We start from the raw sequence: 18,276 nt of genomic DNA, 5'->3' as shown, positions 1-18,276 counted from the left end.
CAATTTTTTGCACACCATCGATACACTTTAATGTGAGCGCCATTTGTCGTGCGCAGGACTTCAAGGTGGTACATGAGTTCTTGCCATGTTCGGCTCGGCTTGTTTGTGTTCATCAGTGCACACGCAGCTGTGATCTTACAATGAAGACCCTGTAGGTTTATCACCTTTGAGAAACAAAAATCACGGGGGGGGGGTGTCTGGTGGTCATAGGAGAGGAGGGGGCAGGCGGTTGGTCGGCTGAACATGGCAAGAACTCGTGTACCACCTTGATGTCCTGTGCATGACGAATGGAGCTCACATTGAGGTGTATCGATGGTGTGCAAAAAACTTTTTGAGTTTCTGTATCACTAAAGGGTATATTGTTGTGTCCTTTGTGGTTCTAAATATATTAACCACCAAAGTTGTCCGGGTCTTTTTGGAACACCTTCTATGTTAAAATTGATAACTTGCAAGCATGCCTGACACTTGGCTCACCATGCATTCCATTTCGTATGTGTGTGCTGGGTGTTGATGCTCACTACCAGTTACGCACCACGGCCGGTGTGTTCGTGATCGTCATTGAATACCACATGCCGTCGGTTCCTGAAACCACATGACCATGTGCGGTGACTGGATGCGACGTAGTGCGAAGAAACGTTGGCCGCAGTGACGGCACCGTTTAACCACATCCAGATGTGAGGAGTGGGGGGGGGGGGGGTTGAGGCGTTGGTCCAAAGGAGGGGTTGAGAGAGATCCACGTTTTGAGTTTATTCGACAGAAGGACGATTTCCAAGTCTGAGTGCGGTGAGATATGTCGATGTGCGGCGTCCTGTTACTACTGCTCCTCAGTCCGCTCTGCAAAGTGTTCGCAGCTCCTGGTGATGGACACCTATCCGGTGTTCCGTTGGAAAAGGACGGATCCCTGAACGGGAACTACGTGCAGGAGACTTTGTTTGGAGGTGACAGAGAAGGGGACGACAACAAGCTTGGACTTCTCTTCGACATGTGGGTTCTTGTCTGTCTGTCTGTCTAGGATCGCCTCGAGGTATGTCTGGTTCGAATCCCGACCCAGCTATAAAACTGTCGGATTGGTGCTTCGTATCAACATGTGTACGGTCCTTTGGAATGACGAAGCCGGCTGTCTTATGTGTAATCACCCCGTATGTGAAGCGTAAAGTGGGGTTTAAGCAATTGTTGGTGGGTCTACATCTCTCTGTCTATGACACAGGAACTATAGTTGATCTCAATGGAATGTTATATTTTGAACACTAGAACGTGAATCGGAACATAAATTTACAGTTTAGCAGTACTTGGCAGTTGTATAACATATCACGATATTTTTACACTATGTCGACCAATCAAATTTGCGTTCACGACGTGTGAACAGTCCCCCCCCCTCCTCCAGGTGCGTGTGATCAGTTCCCCTCCTCCAGGTGCGTGTGATCAGTTCCCCCTCCAGGTGCGTGTGAACAGTCCTCCCCCCTCCAGGTGCGTGTTATCAGTTCCCCCTCCAGGTGCGTGTGATCAGTTCCCCCTCCAGGTGCGTGTGATCAGTTCCCCCCTCCAGGTGCGTGTGAACAGTTCCCCCTCCAGGTGCGTGTGATCAGTTCCCCCTCCAGGTGCGTGTGAACAATCCCCCTCCAGGTGCGTGTGAACAATCCCCCCTCCAGGTGCGTGTGAACAATCCCCCCTCCACGTGCGTGTGAACAATCCCCCCTCCACGTGCGTGTGAACAATCCCCCCCCCTCCAGGTGCGTGTGAACAGTCCCCCCTCCAGGTGCGTGTGAACAGTCCCCCCTCCAGGTGCGTGTGATTTGATGTTCGCACGTGCTCGTTGTCATGTGGACACACTCCACACTTGTCTCGAAAGCTGTCGAGCCTGGGTTCGAATCCTGACCCAGCTATAAACTGTCGTCTTGGTGATTCATCAATGTGTGTGCCGTTCCTAGGATGGACGTTAAGCCGGGTGTCCCATCTGCCAGCATGCGTTGATGGACGTTAAAGATATCCCCATGGTGTCCTTCGCAAAGACTCAGCGAGCTATCGGCGGTACCCTGAACATTTTATTAATTCCTGTCCGAACGACTTGGTCGAGCGTGAGGCCTCGCCTTCATGAAAGATTTTTCAACCCACCCCACCCCGACAAACTCCATAAGAACGTCGGAATAATTGCAGCCGTTCAAGAAGAATATCGTTTTGTTACTTTCTTAAATTTTTCTTATTCCAACTATTTTACTTCACTTTCATGAGTTTATACAACGGCGATCGTTTGGGGCGGTGTATAATCTTACATAGTGACGTCAGCGATTGAGTCGGAGACGTGGCACGGATAAGGCGGGGCGAACAACGAACCCTTCACTCGCGCCAGTATGGTTGTTAAATTTAAATGATCGCAATCATGAGTAAATTAAAAAGTTTCGCAATTTCTTCAATCGTGAGGAGAATAAAAATATAATTTACAACTTGGTGTAAAACGTGGTTTCGTCAACGTCACGAAAATAACTCTCCGGTCCGAATGGCGCGCACACTTCAGAGTTCAAAGAGAAGTGGCAGAGGTCGTGAGGTCATCGCAAACAGGGCAAGTCCAGAGCAGGGCTGCGAAATTAGTCTGTGGTAACCATGGTGATAGGACGCCGGGATATGTGGTTGAATGACGTCACGTGGAGGACAGTGAGGAAGGCAAACAGGATTAATACACCGCACAAGATGAACAAGTCCATGTATTTACAACATGGTTAGTGTGTACTAGGTGCGGTGGGACGCAAGAAGCACGCGGGCCACCATCTACTCTGCTTTATTGCGCAGCCGGAAGCACAGTTCTGCCACCCCTAGCGGGCGAGGCATGATATACGAAAACCCAATCACGTGACACAGCACACTCCTCCCCTCGTAAAATGACCCGTCACATAACGAACGGATAATCACAACATGACCATCAGAAACCCATCAACACTCATAATCCTCCAAGTACCGTGGCCGCATTCTGACCCGCCTCGGACGGGCAGCGCCACCAGACAGCCCAGGCTCATACGCCTCCCGGCTCGGTCGAGGTGACATCCTCGCCGGACTCGCACTTTCCGCAACACCAGCTACCCCCGACTGCCCAGCCTGCTCGACGTCCCCGGGTAGGACGGCATCAGGCGAAGACCCCCTCGGCGCTGGCCCAGCCAGTCCCGGCGATACAACGTCAGGTGCCGGCGAGACTACCGGTGGGGGCCCCGCAACGTTCGGCTCGGGGAGGTGTGGGGGGGGTGACGCTGAACAGCGATCATGCATCTGGTCCACGTGCCGCTTCCACACACCCCCACCATCAGTCCGCACCATGCAATTCGCCGGCCCCAGCACCCCAGAGACCACCGCCGGCACCCATTTGGAACCGTGGAAATAATCGCGTACCATCACCCGCTGCCCCACCTCGAAGCTGCGCAGCCGCGTCGGACGCGACATAGCCCCACTCACCGACCCTCCAGGTCGCATGATGCAGAGCTGTCGCATGCTAATAGGAGCGGACGTGCAGGCTCGTAGTGCACGAGGACCGTATCCTCTGTGAGCAGCCGCTTGACGCGGTCGAACGACGCCTGGTGTGCAGGCCCCCAAACCCAGCGCTCGTCCTTCTTGAGCAACCGCGTCAACGGCGCAAGTTGTGAGCTGAGCCCGCGCACGAACCTTTGGTAATACTGGGCCATGCCAATGAACGCGCGTAGCTGCGCCTTGTCGCGAGGTGGTGGCATGCGCTGAATCGCCTCCACCTTCCGAGGACCTTTCAACAGCCCCTCCGGCGTGATGACGTGCCCGAGGTATTCTAAGCGCTGCTTGAAGAACGCGCACTTGTCCCTGTTTAAGCGCAGGCCGCACGCTTCTAGCTTTGTTAGCACTCGGGCAATGTTTGCCAGATGCTCGTCCGCCGTTTTCCCCGCAATGAGCACATCGTCCAGGTAGGTCTGAGCGGGCAGGTCAATGCAAACCTGATCCATGGCTTTCTGCCACAAAGCTGGAGCCGAAGCAATCCCAAAACAGAGTCGGGTATATCGATAGAGTCCTTGACACGTGTTGATTGTTAAAAGCTCGCTACTCCCGGGATCCATCGGCAGGTGAAAATATGCATCACGCAGGTCTAGCTTCGTGAAGTATCGACTCCCCGCCAATCGCGCATATATTTCATCGATTGACGGCAGTGGATATTGCTCCACGCTGAGCCCCGGGTTAACTGTGGATTTGAAGTCCCCGCACAATCGGACGTCTCCATTCCGTTTTAGCACCGTGACAACCGGGGTGGCCCAGTCCGAGCACGACACCCGTTCGATCACTCCACAGGCCTCCAGCCTATCCAGTTCACCCTTGACCTTGTCCCGCAGGGCATACGGCACCGGACGCGGTTTACAAAACCGAGGAACTACCCCCTCCTTCAAGAAGAGTTTCGCCTCCATGCCCTTGAGTTTCCCAAGGTCGCCTCTAAACAACCCTTGATGTCTTTGAAGAATCTCCTCCAACTGATCCTCCCACTGGCTCGGCATGGGTTGCACAAGGTTAACTGCGGCCCAGTCTAGCCTGATGCGGGTCATCCAATCTCGGCCGAGGAGAGACGGCCCCCTCCCCCGTACGACGTACACCCGAAGCGTGGCGACCTGGCCTTGGTACCGCACAGACACGTCTGCCATCCCGACTGGCGTTATCTTCTCGCGGGTGTACGTGAACAGCGCGAGGTTCGACCTGATAAGCTTCAAGCCGTTGAGTCTACGCGCGGTCTGTTCGTCAATGAGCGACACCGCTGCTCCCGTATCAACCTGAAACGTGATCGGCGTTTTGTTCACTTCGACTTCCACCGTCATCGGGCGCGCCCTCACCGGGCCAACTGAACCCAGGCTCAACACTGGCCGCTGGTTCCGCCCCGAGTCGCGTCGCACATCGCCGTCCACGACTTCAACGGTGGCCGAAGCCCCACGGCACACACGCGCCAAATGACCCACCTTGTGACATTTCAAACACACGTTGCCTTTATACGGGCATGCACGGCGCAGGTGCCGACCTCCACATCCCAAGCATGTCCGCGGTGTCACCCTGCTGCACGCGTGGCCGCGCGGCGACGTCCGACCCGCATCGAAGGCCGTGCGCGCGTCCCGGGGTACTCGCGACCCCGCGTGGCCGGTGATGGCTCGAACATCCCCGCGAGTCTGCTCAACCGCCATGTGTGCTTTCATTTTCTCCACGATGTCCCGAAACGCCAGCCTGTCATCCCGGGGCCTGTCCGGTGCCACTAAATCACCCAGCAGCCGATAATGCTCCGGCGAAAGCGAAGCGAGCAAGATTGACTTCTGCTTGCCCTCGTCGACCACATCGTTCGCGTGGAAATAGCAATCCAATTGCTCTGAAAACGATTCGAAGTCGTCCCCGTCGAAAACGGGCATAAGTCCGTATGATCCCATCCTCGTCGCCAACTAGTGTGTACTAGGTGCGGTGGGACGCAAGAAGCACGCGGGCCACCATCTACTCTGCTTTATTGCGCAGCCGGAAGCACAGTTCTGCCACCCCTAGCGGGCGAGGCATGATATACGAAAACCCAATCACGTGACACAGCACAATGGTGACGCAACAAATCGAGGATATCGGCGCTTTTTACAGGAGACGATATCGACCACCCGGCACTTGGTCCCTTTCTTTCCCTGTGGACCCTTATCGATCAGAACCAGTCACCAACATAATGTACCACGACGACATGTTCATTGAAACAATAAAAAAAAAGATAAATCATGTTTAATTACCATGGATGTACATTATAGATATGGTCATGAACCTCAAACATTGAGATGAAGAGGAAGAAGAAGAAGAAGAAGAGAAGGAAGAGAGTCATGAACCTCAAACATTCTGAGAGGAGGAAGAAGAAGAAGAAGAAGAAGAAGAAGAAGAAGAAGAAGAAGAAGAAGAAGCAGCAGAGAAAGAAGAGGAAAATAGTCATGAACCTCAAACATTCTGAGAAGAAAAGGAAGATAGTCATGAACCTCAAACATTCTGAGAGGAAGAGGAAGAAGAAGAAGAAAAGGAAGATAGTCATGAACCTCAAACATGCTGAGAGGAAGAGGAAGGAGAAGAAGCAGAAGAAGAAAAGGAAAATAGTCACGAACCTCAAACATTCTGAGAGGAAGAGGGAGAAGAAGAAGAGAAGGAAGAGAGTCATGAACCTCAAACATTCTGAGAGGAAGAGGAAGAAGAAAAGGAAGAGAGTCATGAACCTCAAACATTCTGAGAGGAAGAGGGAGAAGAAGAAGAGAAGGAAGAGAGTCATGAACCTCAAACATTCTGAGAGGAAGAGGAAGAAGAAAAGGAAAATAGTCACGAACCTCAAACATTCTGAGAGGAAGAGGAAGGAGAAGAAGAGAAGGAAGAGAGTCATGAACCTCAAACATTCTGAGAGGAAGAGGAAGAAGAAAAGGAAGAGAGTCATGAACCTCAAACATTCTGAGAGGAAGAGGAAGAGGAAGAAGAAGAAGAAGAAGAAGAAGCAGAGAAAGAAGAGGAAAATAGTCATGAACCTCAAACATTCTGAGAAGAAAAGGAAGATAGTCATGAACCTCAAACATTCTGAGAGGAAGAGGAAGAAGAAGAAGAAAAGGAAGATAGTCATGAACCTCAAACATGCTGAGAGGAAGAGGAAGGAGAAGAAGCAGAAGAAGAAAAGGAAAATAGTCACGAACCTCAAACATTCTGAGAGGAAGAGGAAGAAGAGGGAGAAGAAGACGAGGAAAATAGTCACGAACCTCAAACATTCTGAGAGGAAGAGGAAGAAGAGGGAGAAGAAGATGAGGAAAATAGTCATGAACCTCAAACATTCTGTGAGAAGAAGAGAAGGAAGATGAAGAAGAAGTAGATGATGAGGATGAAGAAGATCCCCCCGGTTCTAAAATAAGGGTGGTAGCGCAAATGAAGGAAACTACCGCCCTATTAGCTTCATTCCCACAGTAGTTAAAGTGATGAAATCTATCATTTGAGATGCCCTTGTTGATCAGTTAAAAGTAATGGATCGTTCCTGGAAGTACATGGTTTCACTCCTCATCGATCAAGTGTTACTCAGGTTTGATGGGACATGGAGGAATGGACAAATATTAATAGCTCATCTGGAATATTCCACATGAGGTTTTGTCATCGCGCTCCGTCTGTCCGTCTGTCCGTCCTCTTATTTTGACTTCTCCAGCCAAACCGCTTGGCCGATCCGGTTGAAATTTCGCAGCAACGTTCCTCTCGTGACCGGTAACAAGAATTCCAAAGCTTGTTCCGGTCACGTGACTTTAAGTAGGTCAAAATGGCTGACTTACTAAATTCCTTACAAAATCTTCTTCTCCACAGGCACCAGTCAGAATGCTACCAAATTAGGGTTACAACCTTCGGGAGGGATGTTAAATTGCTGGTCATTCTGATCAGGTGACCGGAAGTGTGTCAAAATGGCCGACTTAGTCAATTTTGGGGAAAATCGCATAAATTTCTTCAAAAATCTTCTTCTCTAGACCCACCATTCAGAATATTACCAAATTTGGGTTGCTGCATTAGGACAGGGTCCTGATGTTAAATTGTGGAGGCCATGCTGATCACATGACCGGGAATGTGTCAAAATGGTGGTCCCGCAAATTCCTTCAAAAATATCTTCTTCTCCAGACCCATCAGTCGGAATGTGACCAAATTTGGGTTTCAACATTAGGCCAAGGCAGGGATGTTAACTTGCAGAGGTCATGCCGATCACATGACCGGAAGTGTGTCAAAATGGCGGACTTAGTAAACGTTTGAGAAAATCACATAAATTCCTTCAAAAACATTCCTCTCCAGACCCATCAGTCAGCATGCTACCAAATTTGGGTTACGTTAGACCTGGGCCAAAATAAGTTACAGGTCCAGTGGTGCTTTTTTTGATTAGTGTGACACATGTTGATGTACTTTATTTTGGATTAATAAAAAAAAGCTTTCCATGCTGTTCCGCACCAACTTTTACTGACAATGATAAGATCCTATGGGATAACAGAACCCTAATACATAATGGCCCAGCCGGTGAACCATGCCCGGCCGGCGCCATGCCGCATGCCTAGCCAGTGTCCTCACGCCCGCCGAGCCGGAAAACCATGCTCAGCCGGTGAACTGTACCCAGCCGACGAAGTGCGCCATGCCGCATGCCTAGCCAGCGTCCTTACGCCCGCCGAGCCGGAAAACCATGCTCAGCCGGTGAACTGTGCCCAGCCGACGAAGTGCGCCCTGCCGGCCTCTCTGCATGCACCCTGTCAGTGCTGCTACTTTCAGAAAAGAAAGTAGAACAGAAGAGCTGATGGTGCTCGGTGTGATGTATTGACAACAATTGGCTGTGGAGCCTCTTAACTTTGAACATGATCGTCATAAACACCATGCTGTTATAAACAATGCGGAGACCCACACAAATCGACACAAGTTCAGGGGAAGGATAGTTATTACCCCAGGCACGTGAATTACCCCAGGCACGTGAATTACCCCAGGCACGTGAAGCGGAAACTGAGTTAAGCAATTGGTTCCTTTTCATCCCTCTGTCTGTTTTATCAGTTCATGATAAAGGATCAGCTTATTTAAATCAAATTTTTATATTTTGAACACAAATTGGAACATGAATATGAAGACAAGTTTGCCATTTTACCGTTGTACTTGGGCTCTGAATTTGTCCCGACTGCGCATGTGCAGAGACGAGTGAGATTCTTTTTACTCTGTCTGCCTGTCTGGCAGACAAACAAAATTGAAAACAATTCCAAGCAGGAAACTTATCTATTTATAAGGACGTCATAATGGACACATGCGACAGGCACGAATAATTAATGTAATGTCTTCGATATAAAAAAATGATGCAATAGACACTGGGGAAAATGGCGGTAAAAACCGGAATTGATTTATTTATACGACTTATACAGTCTTTATTTTATTTCAATTTAATTATGTACTTGAACACTGTGGTACACAATTCCAAGAAATGGGGGTGGTGTATTTGGGATCCTAGGGTCCTGAATTCAAATCCCACTTGGCTGTTGAATTAATGCCAGGTGGGGTTGACTCAGCCCGTCATCCTTCTGATATCAGCAAAAATGAGTGCCAGCTTGCTGGTATCCTGTGTCGGAGTGGCGACCCCATCCAGGATTGTGCCTAATAGCTCAGGAGACTGCTTTGGCAGCACCAATGCTCTGCACAGAGTATGGTCACAATGGATGGATGGATGGGGTGGTGGATAAGGGTGGTGTTCCGGACTGCTTCTGGTCCACTTCAATAGCACTAAACTTTTGGATTTTTTTTTTTAACGATCATTGAAATTATTATTATTTGTTATACATAGTCTATGCTCGTGGAAGAGCAAGGACACGTAACAGATCAGGACACAACATAACAGAGGGGCCTGCAGGAGAACGGGGAAACACAAACAACAAGGCGGAGGGAGAAGGTAGACTGAGACAGACAAACAAGGAATGCAAGTAATGAGGAGTAAGGGAGAAGGGGTGGACAAGATGGATACATAAGCAAAATCTCGGGAGGGGTGGTTTAATGGGTGTACAAAAGATCATGGTTTTGGATGGGGGATGAGTTGAGATGGTGGTCAACAGCCGTCTTGAAAAACTGGAGGGAAGAATGAAATTGGAGAGTGTAGAAGGTGGTTCCACAGGTGGGAAAAGAGGAGGAATACATGAGTGGAGGTGAGCAGTGGTTCTGGATTTAGGCAGTTTCACTGGGAGGGGGTTGCAAGTGGACCGTGTGTGGCCTACAGATATGTGGGGGGGGGGGGGAGAAGCTTGGAGACAACAGAGGGTGCATGACCAGAAATGAGGTGTAAGAAGACAGAGACAGAGACAGAGACAGAGACAGAGACAGAGACAGAGACAGAGACAGAGACAGAGACAGAGAGAGAGTATACCGGCAATGGTGAAGTGATATGTCCATCGACTCAGCTTCATCAAGAGAGATTCCAATGATTTTGAAATTCTTGGTTTCCATGGTGTTGAGCTGGGCAAGATATGAGGGATAGGACCCAGTCGAGAGCGGAGAGCAGTTTTCCATCAAGCTGTAGATGAAAGCCTTGTAGGTGGATAGTTCAGGTGTGCCAAGGAAGCACTTTGTATGATGTCCAGTCAGCAGCTGGCTTTAAAGGCAAACTTTGAAATGAGATTTGCCCATGAAAAATCATGGCTGAGAGTGAGACCCAAAAGTTTGAGTGACTGAACCTCTTCGAGAGGGTTGTTAAGAAATGAAGAGAGGGACGAGGCTGTTGCTTGCTTGTCTGAAGGATGAGGGATGTCACAGCACAGCGTGTCGTCATCAGCAAATCGATAAAAGGATTTTCCAGAGAGTCAGAGAGCAATGATGAAGACACTAAATTGGAATGGGCCCAAAACACTGCTTTGGGGCACTCCAGCCTAGACAGGGAGAGGAGAAGAAAGTGTTCCACTGAGAGCCACATGTTGGTTACGAGAGTGGAGGAAGTGGAGTTGGCCTTGGATGCCATAGGCAGAGAGTTTGGAGGGTAAACCAGGATGCCAGACTGTATTGAAAGCTTGAGATATGCCCAGATCGACGGCCCGGATGTCATGTCTGACATTGAGGGCCTCCATACATTGTTTGGAGAGTAGAAGCAGCTTGTCTAAGGTAGAGTGACCAGGTCTGAATCCAAGTTGATGATCTGAGATGAGGTTGTTGGAGAAAAGTAATGATTTTATGTCAACTGGGATGATGGATTCCATGACCTTGCTGATGATTGGAAGTACGTTGACAGGTCTGTAGTTATGGTGATTCGTTTTTGCACCTTTTTATGTAATGCTGTGATGTTGGCTGATTTCCAACAAGATGGAAGATGACCTTGGGTCAATGACAGGGTGAAAATGGCAGAGAGGAAGTGCAAGAGCAGCAGAACAGGTGTTTAGGACACATGAGCAGATGCCATCTGGTCCAGTTGCAGAGTCAAAGTCGAAGGTTGCCAGAAACGTTTCTACCTTCTCAGATACAAAATAAAGAATTCAGGAGCAGTTGGGTACAATTGGGAAGGGGAGTGGGGTATAGAGAGAGAGAGAGATAGAGATAGAGATAGAGATAGAGATAGAGATAGAGATAGAGATAGAGATAGAGATAGAGATAGAGATAGAGATAGATAGATAGATAGATAGATAGATAGATAGATAGATAGATAGATAGATATATAGATATAGATATATTGGGGGGGGGAAAACACAATATTTTGAAACAAACACAGAATAGAGGCATTCGGCCTCCTCATGAGAAGGGTCAGCTGTGGTGCCATTTGAAGAGAAGGAAGGGATGGAAGGGGTGTATACCAAGAAGGGGTGGCCAGAGAGATGTTGACCTCCACAAGCACATGATCAGATGAACCAATTGGAGCATAGGACGAGCAGGAGACAGTGGAGGGGAAGTTGGTCATTGCCAAATCCAGAAGGGAGGCTTTGCCTTTGGAAGAAATAATTGTTGGAAAGTTCACAGATTGAGTCAGTCCCATAGAGTCACAGAAGTGCCATGACTGGTGAGAGGTACCATCACCCAACCACTTAGCATGATGACAATTGAAGTCACTACATATGAGGAAGAGAGAGAGTTGGGATTAGGAGAATGAGAGAATGAATTGTCACTGGTGGGAGGACGATATTTTATTTGCCTGGCGTGCGTTTTGTCCCGCTACGAGAGAAGCGCCATTTAGTTGCATGCGTCTGCACGTGCGAATAGAAGTGCCCTCGATTCCAAGTTCCACAAAGACCAGCTCTGGGCCAAGCTAAGTACAAGACTAGTTGAAAGGGTTGGGGTTTTCTTTTTATTTCTGTTTCCCCGTTGTGTGTATTTGAGTCCGTGTGAAGAGGTGCCTCGATTTTAGGATTGATTTACTTCATGTTATGATCATTACCTTTTGAACTATTGTCCTTTGTAAATATTTATCCATTTTCATTAAATGTGTTCATTTTAAGAAACTGTTACTGTAAAATAATGTAATTTTATTTTTTCTTTGTTTTATTTTGGGGGAGGGGAGGGGGCATGGGGGTGACTGTGGTTGTTGGGTGAGGAGTTAACAAACACAGCATATTCGTCTTTTGACGACACTGTCACACACATAACAATCACGGCACAGGTATACAATCACCGATCCCTGTTTAGCACAACTTGTATTCAGCGTGTGCACATTCAAGATCACACGGTATCTTTGGAAAAAAAACAATTCCATTGTGTAATTAATAATGGTTGTACTGGAATGTGGATATGGTATGGGCACGATGGGCCAAATGGCCTTTCCTGCGCCTCAATTAGCTTGTGATGAAAGTTTGTTGATTGCTTTTTTGCCACCTTGCCACGATTGTCAATGTCAGGGCAGACCGGAACAAGGACAAGAGGTTGAGTGAACGTGAGCTCCAGTCATGGATCTTAACAAAGACCCAGGAGCACATGGACGAGTCTGATGCCAAAGTTCACGTTCAGTTTTCGACGGTCGATCCAGACAGGGATGGTATGGTTCCACTTCAAAATGAGGTCTTTTGTACACCTCTCAAACAGTTACTCAAGAGCTGTCACTTGTGTAGTCTTCAACTTGTCCTAATTTGTACTTACCCACAGGCCGCAGCTAACTATGACCACGTGTGTCACAATGCTCGTGTAACAGGCATGTCTATCGCAGCAAATATTTACTCTGGAATACTACAGATCTTTGAGACATTGTCATGATATAATGCCTTTCTTTAACACAAACGTACGCAGGTTTTGTGACCTGGACCGAGTTTGGTTCCAGGTATCTGGAAGGACAAGGACTACAGGAGGATGAAATACTTAATATACTCCATCAGAACCTCTCTCTCATCCAGGATGCAAATGGTAAACTCCAGTACACTCATTATGACACACACACACACACACACACACACACACACACACACACACACACACACACACACACACACACACACACACACACTGGGAGGGGGAGGGGTGTGCAAGTGTAGTGTAATCTGCCATCAGTGCTACACTCCTGAATGTGCAGCTTGTATTTCAGCACAAAAGCCATAAAAGGACATCAATGACTTTTTTTTTTAACTTTGTCCCTGATTATGATCTGTCACGTGTATAAACAGCATAACTATCGGGATGTACCCAGAGATGAAGTGTAACAAATTCTATATACCAATCATGATGTCCCCAATTGTGGAGCATACCCATCAGGACCAAATTTAAAATTCCTGCTCTAACCTACAGGGGGCACTGCATCAGTGGCATTGCCTACAAACGAACGAACAAAGGACATCTAACGATTACTTATAACTTATTCCACTTGGCCCAGTTGAAAGTAGATTTTTCTCAAAGCGTTCACCATGCTGGATGACTGCATGACATTCCGGTTGGTGGGGCTTCAAGCCTTACTGTCATGGGATTGTTTTCTGCTGCTGCTGTTGTTGTTGTTGTTGTTGTTGTTGTTGTTGTTGTTGTTGTTCCTCTTCTTTGGTACTTCCATTCAATCAAATGTCATTCCAATCCCATCAAATGTCTCTGACGGATGTATGCGGAAGTTTAATCTATTTATCAAGATTCATCATCTCACTCGATGTATTCAACATGAAGCCACTGTGAGAAAACTTTTGTTTCGCCACCATAACCTTGTTTATTTGTATTTGTTGGACTAACCACGTCACAAAAGGGCCAAATGACTAACCACGTCACAAAAGGGCCAAATGAATAGCCACATCACAAAAGGGCCAAATGACTAACCACGTCACAAAAGGGCCAAAGCAGACATTGTGAACTCTTCCTGCTCCTCTTCTTTTCTTGAGCTACTCCAATTATTATTTTTAATTAATTTGAATTGCCATTTTAAGCTGTCATTGTGAAAACTGTTCATTGCAGTGTCTAATTCACGAACACATTCCCAGAGTCAGCTGTGAGTGTGGTTAACAATGCAATGCTGCTTGGTGTACTGGTTGGGGATGGAGTTGTGCGTGAAGTGGTGTCCTGTGGAACACTGGATGTGTGCAGTGCATAAAGTGCTAAGCGAGATGTGGGAGTCGTGGCGGGATGCCGATGAGAATCCGACTGATGGGAGATTGAGCGAGGAAGAATTTTCCACTTTCCTGCATCCGGAGCACAGCCGCACCACCTTACTGCACCTCGCCAGAAGCATCCTCCAAAACCTCGGTACGATGAATGAATGTGTGCAGCGATGTGTGTGCACGGTCAGCAAAAGTGAGTGCAGGTAGGTGTGTTAATTTGAGCAATACGCAGAGGCACATCCAGGATTTTAAATGGGTGGCACCACAGGTTTACAGGTACACATCAGTTTTTAGTTTTTAACCTGAGATTAATTTTTTTGATGTTAAACTATGAACAGGATCCCACTCGTTCCTGAGGTCAGCCGAAGGGATCCCACTGGTTCACAGGGTGCGTGAAAGGAACCTCACCCGCTCCTGGGGTGCGCGGTAGGGACCCCACCCGCTCCCGGGGTGCGTGGAAGGGACCCCACCCGCTGCCGGGGTGCGTGGAAGGGATCTCACCCGCTCCTGGGGTGCGTGGAAGGGACCCCACCCGCTCCCGGGGTGCGTGGAAGGGACCTCACCCACTCCTGCAGTGTGTGGAAGGGACCTCACCCACTCCTGCAGTGCGTGGAACGGACCTCACCCACTCTTGGGGTGCACGGAAGGGACCTCACCCACTCCCGTAGTGCGGAGAAGGGACCCCACCCACTCCTGGGGTGCACGGAAGGGAACGCACCTGCTCTCGGGGTACGCGGAAGGAACCCCACCTGCTCCCGGGGTGCGCGGAATGGACCCCACCTTTTCCCAGGATCTAGTATCTCGGTAACACATACATGTACCTGGATTTTCTACGTCCATCTCGTGTTCCCAAATTATATTGCAACAATGTGAAATCAAACGTAAGTCGGTGCTTCGAGCGTCGTGGTGATCACACAGTTCACGAAAACATTGCACGGATTGTGTACCATTCAGCCAATGTATGAATGGAACAGGTAAAAGGAAGCATTGGTCGTGGAATAAGACACATGAGGGCCAAGGGTGTTTAGTACTGTAATAATTTCCCGCAGCGCTTGTGATGCCATTTGTAAACTACATGTGGAATGTCACGGATCGTATGTGGTACTTGTATCGTATGCAGACAGACAGTGAATGTGGAATGTCATGGTGTGATACGTTGCTTTTGTATACCAAGTCAAGGCTCGTGGAAGAGCTAAAACACAGAAACATGGAACAAAACATATAACTAAAATCGAGCTAGGTGTGAAGCAGGAGCACCACTCCAGAGGGGGCAGCAGTACTCCATTCAGCTGTGGATGAAAGCTTTTTAAGTGGTTAGAAGCTCAGGTGTGCCAAGGAAGGACTTTGCACGACCGAGCATGCCCAGTCAGCGACTGGCTTTGGAGGCCAGCTTTGAGATATGGCTTTCCTAGGAAAGATCATGACAGATAATGAGGCCCAAGAGCTTGAATGAAAGGACTTCTTCAAGAGGGTTGTTGAGAAAGTAGATGGGGAGGGTGGGGGGGGGGGTTCCAGACGCCCCTTTTAGAGAGACAAAGTGAGAGTGTGAGATTTGTCCGGATTGAAAGACATGTTCCACGTGTTGCACCAGTTTGTGATTTTATCCAGATCTGCAGTGAGCGAAGAAGCTACTTTCTGTCAATCAGAGGGATGACAGATGGTGCGGCAGAGGGTGGAGTCATCAGCAAAAAAGATAGATAAGATTTTCCAGAGAGTCCGAGAGATCATTGATGAAAACCAGAAAAATAACAGGGCCCAGAACGCTACCTTGAGGAACTCCAGCCTGGACAGGAAGAGGGGATGAAAGAACTCCATTTAGGGCCACACGTTGACTGTGACAGGAGAGGAAGTCTGCGAGCCATGAGTGGAGATGGCCTTGGATACCATGGGAAGAGAGTTTGGTGAGCAGGACAGGGTACCAGACCGTATCGAAGGCACACGATATGTCCAAGGGATATGGCTCTGATTTCACGTCCGGCATTGAGGACCTCCATCCATTGTTGGAAGAGCAAAAGCAGCATTTCCAGGGGAGAGTGACCTGGTCTGAAACCAAATTGATGATCGGAAATCAAGCCATTGGAGAAGAGGAAGGATTTAATGTCTGAAGCGATGATGGATTCCATAACCTTGCTGATGATTGGGAGAAGGCTGATTGGTCTGTACTTGCAGGGATCTGTTTTTACACCTTTTTTATGCAGGGCAGTGATGTTTGCAGATTTTCAAGCAGATGGCAGATGACCTTGAGCAAGTGAGAAGGTGAGTAGAACAGAGAGAGGGTGAGCAAGAGCAGAGGAGCAGGTTTTTAGGACACGTGGGCTGATGCCGTCTGGACCTGTTGCAGAATCTGAGTCGAGGTCTGACAGCAAGCTCTCCACCTTGTCAGGAGAAAATGACACAGAGTCCAAGGACAGTTGTGTGCGACTGGGAAAGGTGGGTACAGAAAGCGATGAGTTTTGGACACAAGATTTAGAAGCAAGTTCACGGAGTTTAGGCATTCAGCCTTTTCGCGTGCAGTGTCAGCTGTGTGTCCATTTGAAGTAAGGGAGGGGGATGGAGGGGGAACATACACCAGAAACAGACTTAATTAGATGCCACCAGGATGTGGAGGAGAGAGAGAGAGAGAGAGGTTTAAGAGTTCAGACTTGAGATTAGAAAGATGTTGTTTTCTGGCTCTCCAGAGGGTAGACACACACAATTGCTTTGAGCTTTGTGGAAGGAACTGAGATTACCTTCAGTTGGATTTGCCTTCCATGAGGCAAAGACAAGTTGTTTCAGGACAACTGTCTCGCCACAAGCTTCAGTGAACCATGGGCGGGAGGACGGGTAGGACAACTGCAGACGAGATGGGATAAATCTGTGCATGAGGGAGAGCAAATTTTGATGAAAGAATTCCCAGAATGAGTTGATGTCAGAGAAAGTAGAGATAGGAGACCAGTCTGTAAGTTTGATGGCTGCTTGGAGACCCTGCCAGTCGGGTTGAGTGAAATGCCAGACTCGACGATGGTGAGGTGGTTCTCTGATAACAGCCAGAGAGATGTCCACTTTAACAAGGACGTGGTCAGAAGAACCGATTGGAGCGGAGGAAGAGCAGCAGATATTTCTATTGCATGTGGAATATCATGGTGTGGTACTTGTATCGTATGTGGAATATCATGGTGTGGTCCTTCTACTGTATGCAGACAAAGACGGTGATGGAAAACTGAACGAGGACGAGTTCTCCAGACCAACCTCCGGGGACTATTCCTCCAAAGAGCAGGAAGAGCGTGCGCAGGAATTCCGTTTAGTCATCGACAGCAACAAAGATGGACACGCAAGTGCTTCCGAAATGGAGGTATTTTGGGTGGTTCGAGTTAGACATTGACCCCTGACCTGGATATGAACGTGTGGACCACAGAACGGACCTCAATATTGCTGTTTGTGCAGGAATTCCTGGATCCACTCAATGAGCACACGGCCCTGAAAGAAGCACGTCACATGATCGCCGTCGTCGACCGTGACCATGATGGCTTTCTGGAACGATCTGAGCTGCTCGCCGCTGGAGAATACTTCACCGGCAGCAAGTTTATGGACTTTTTAACTCGCCATGAAGATTTGTGACAAGACTTTTAACCACGAGCACGACCCATGGCAGGACTTTGCACATCATGACGGGTCCACGGACCGTGGCGCCTCAAGCCGAACATCTCAAAGTTGTGACTCGTCTGGATGTTAAAGTGCTGGTTCGAGTGGTGGTCCTGTCAGTTTAACAATAGCACGGTTTGATTGTGACGATGTGGAATGGTGATCTCAGGCTGCTCACCCCGTGCTTTTCAGGAAGCTTTGTCCATGTTTGTTTCAAGGCGGAATGTTGAGCCCTGCGCGGCATGCCAAATAGAAGGGATTGTTGTGGAGTAACAATGTTTAACTGAATGACTAAAAACAATGCTTAACATTAAATAAACACAGCAAGTACATCAGCCTCGGGGCTATCTACATATTAGGTATGCACAGGGTGGGGTGGAGGGATAAAATTGAGAGAAGGAAGGATGATGTGAAAGATAAACGATGAACACATAGGTGTGTGAGAGGAGAAGAGGAGGTTGGGAAGGAAATGCAATTTGAGAATTTTGCAATTATAACATGGTGTGTGTGTGTGTGAGTGTGTGTGTGTGTGTGTGTGTGTGTGTGTGTGTGTGTGTGTGTGTGTGTGTCTGCATGTCTCTGTGTGTGTGTCTGTGGGTGTGTGTGTCTAACTATCTGTATATGTGTGTGTGTCTGTGTGTATGTCTGTCTGTCTGTCCCTGTATGT

At 48.4% G+C, this 18,276-nt stretch overlaps 1 protein-coding gene across 1 annotated transcript; it reads left to right on the top strand.

The window, feature by feature from the left end:
- The first annotated feature begins 685 nt into the window (after positions 1-685).
- LOC147016333 (45 kDa calcium-binding protein-like) lies at positions 686-17,944 on the top strand. Its single transcript, XM_085844917.1, has 6 exons — positions 686-984; positions 12,324-12,460; positions 12,709-12,822; positions 13,975-14,133; positions 17,168-17,319; positions 17,412-17,944. Exons 1-6 carry the CDS (start codon positions 791-793, stop codon positions 17,583-17,585), a joined length of 930 nt encoding a protein of 309 aa, XP_085701043.1. The 5' UTR covers positions 686-790; the 3' UTR covers positions 17,586-17,944.
- The last annotated feature ends 332 nt before the right edge of the window (positions 17,945-18,276 follow it).

The sequence above is a fragment of the Eptatretus burgeri genome, chromosome 11, assembly GCF_056783735.1.
Source record: "Eptatretus burgeri isolate ZD-2024b chromosome 11, Ebu_testis_v1, whole genome shotgun sequence".
NCBI lineage: Eukaryota > Metazoa > Chordata > Myxini > Myxiniformes > Myxinidae > Eptatretus > Eptatretus burgeri.
Note: the sequence above shows the minus strand (reverse complement) of the source record. Positions and strands in the feature narration are given on the sequence as shown.

Excerpts from the sequence above, each read along its gene's own strand:
- LOC147016333 (XM_085844917.1), top strand. The coding sequence starts at position 791 with ATGTCGATGTGCGGCGTCCTGTTACTACTGCTCCTCAGTCCGCTCTGC. Across the intron at positions 985-12,323 it reads CTTGGACTTCTCTTCGACAT|GGCAGACCGGAACAAGGACA; the intron begins GTGGGTTCTTGT and ends TGTCAATGTCAG. Across the intron at positions 14,134-17,167 it reads AAGCATCCTCCAAAACCTCG|ACAAAGACGGTGATGGAAAA; the intron begins GTACGATGAATG and ends TACTGTATGCAG.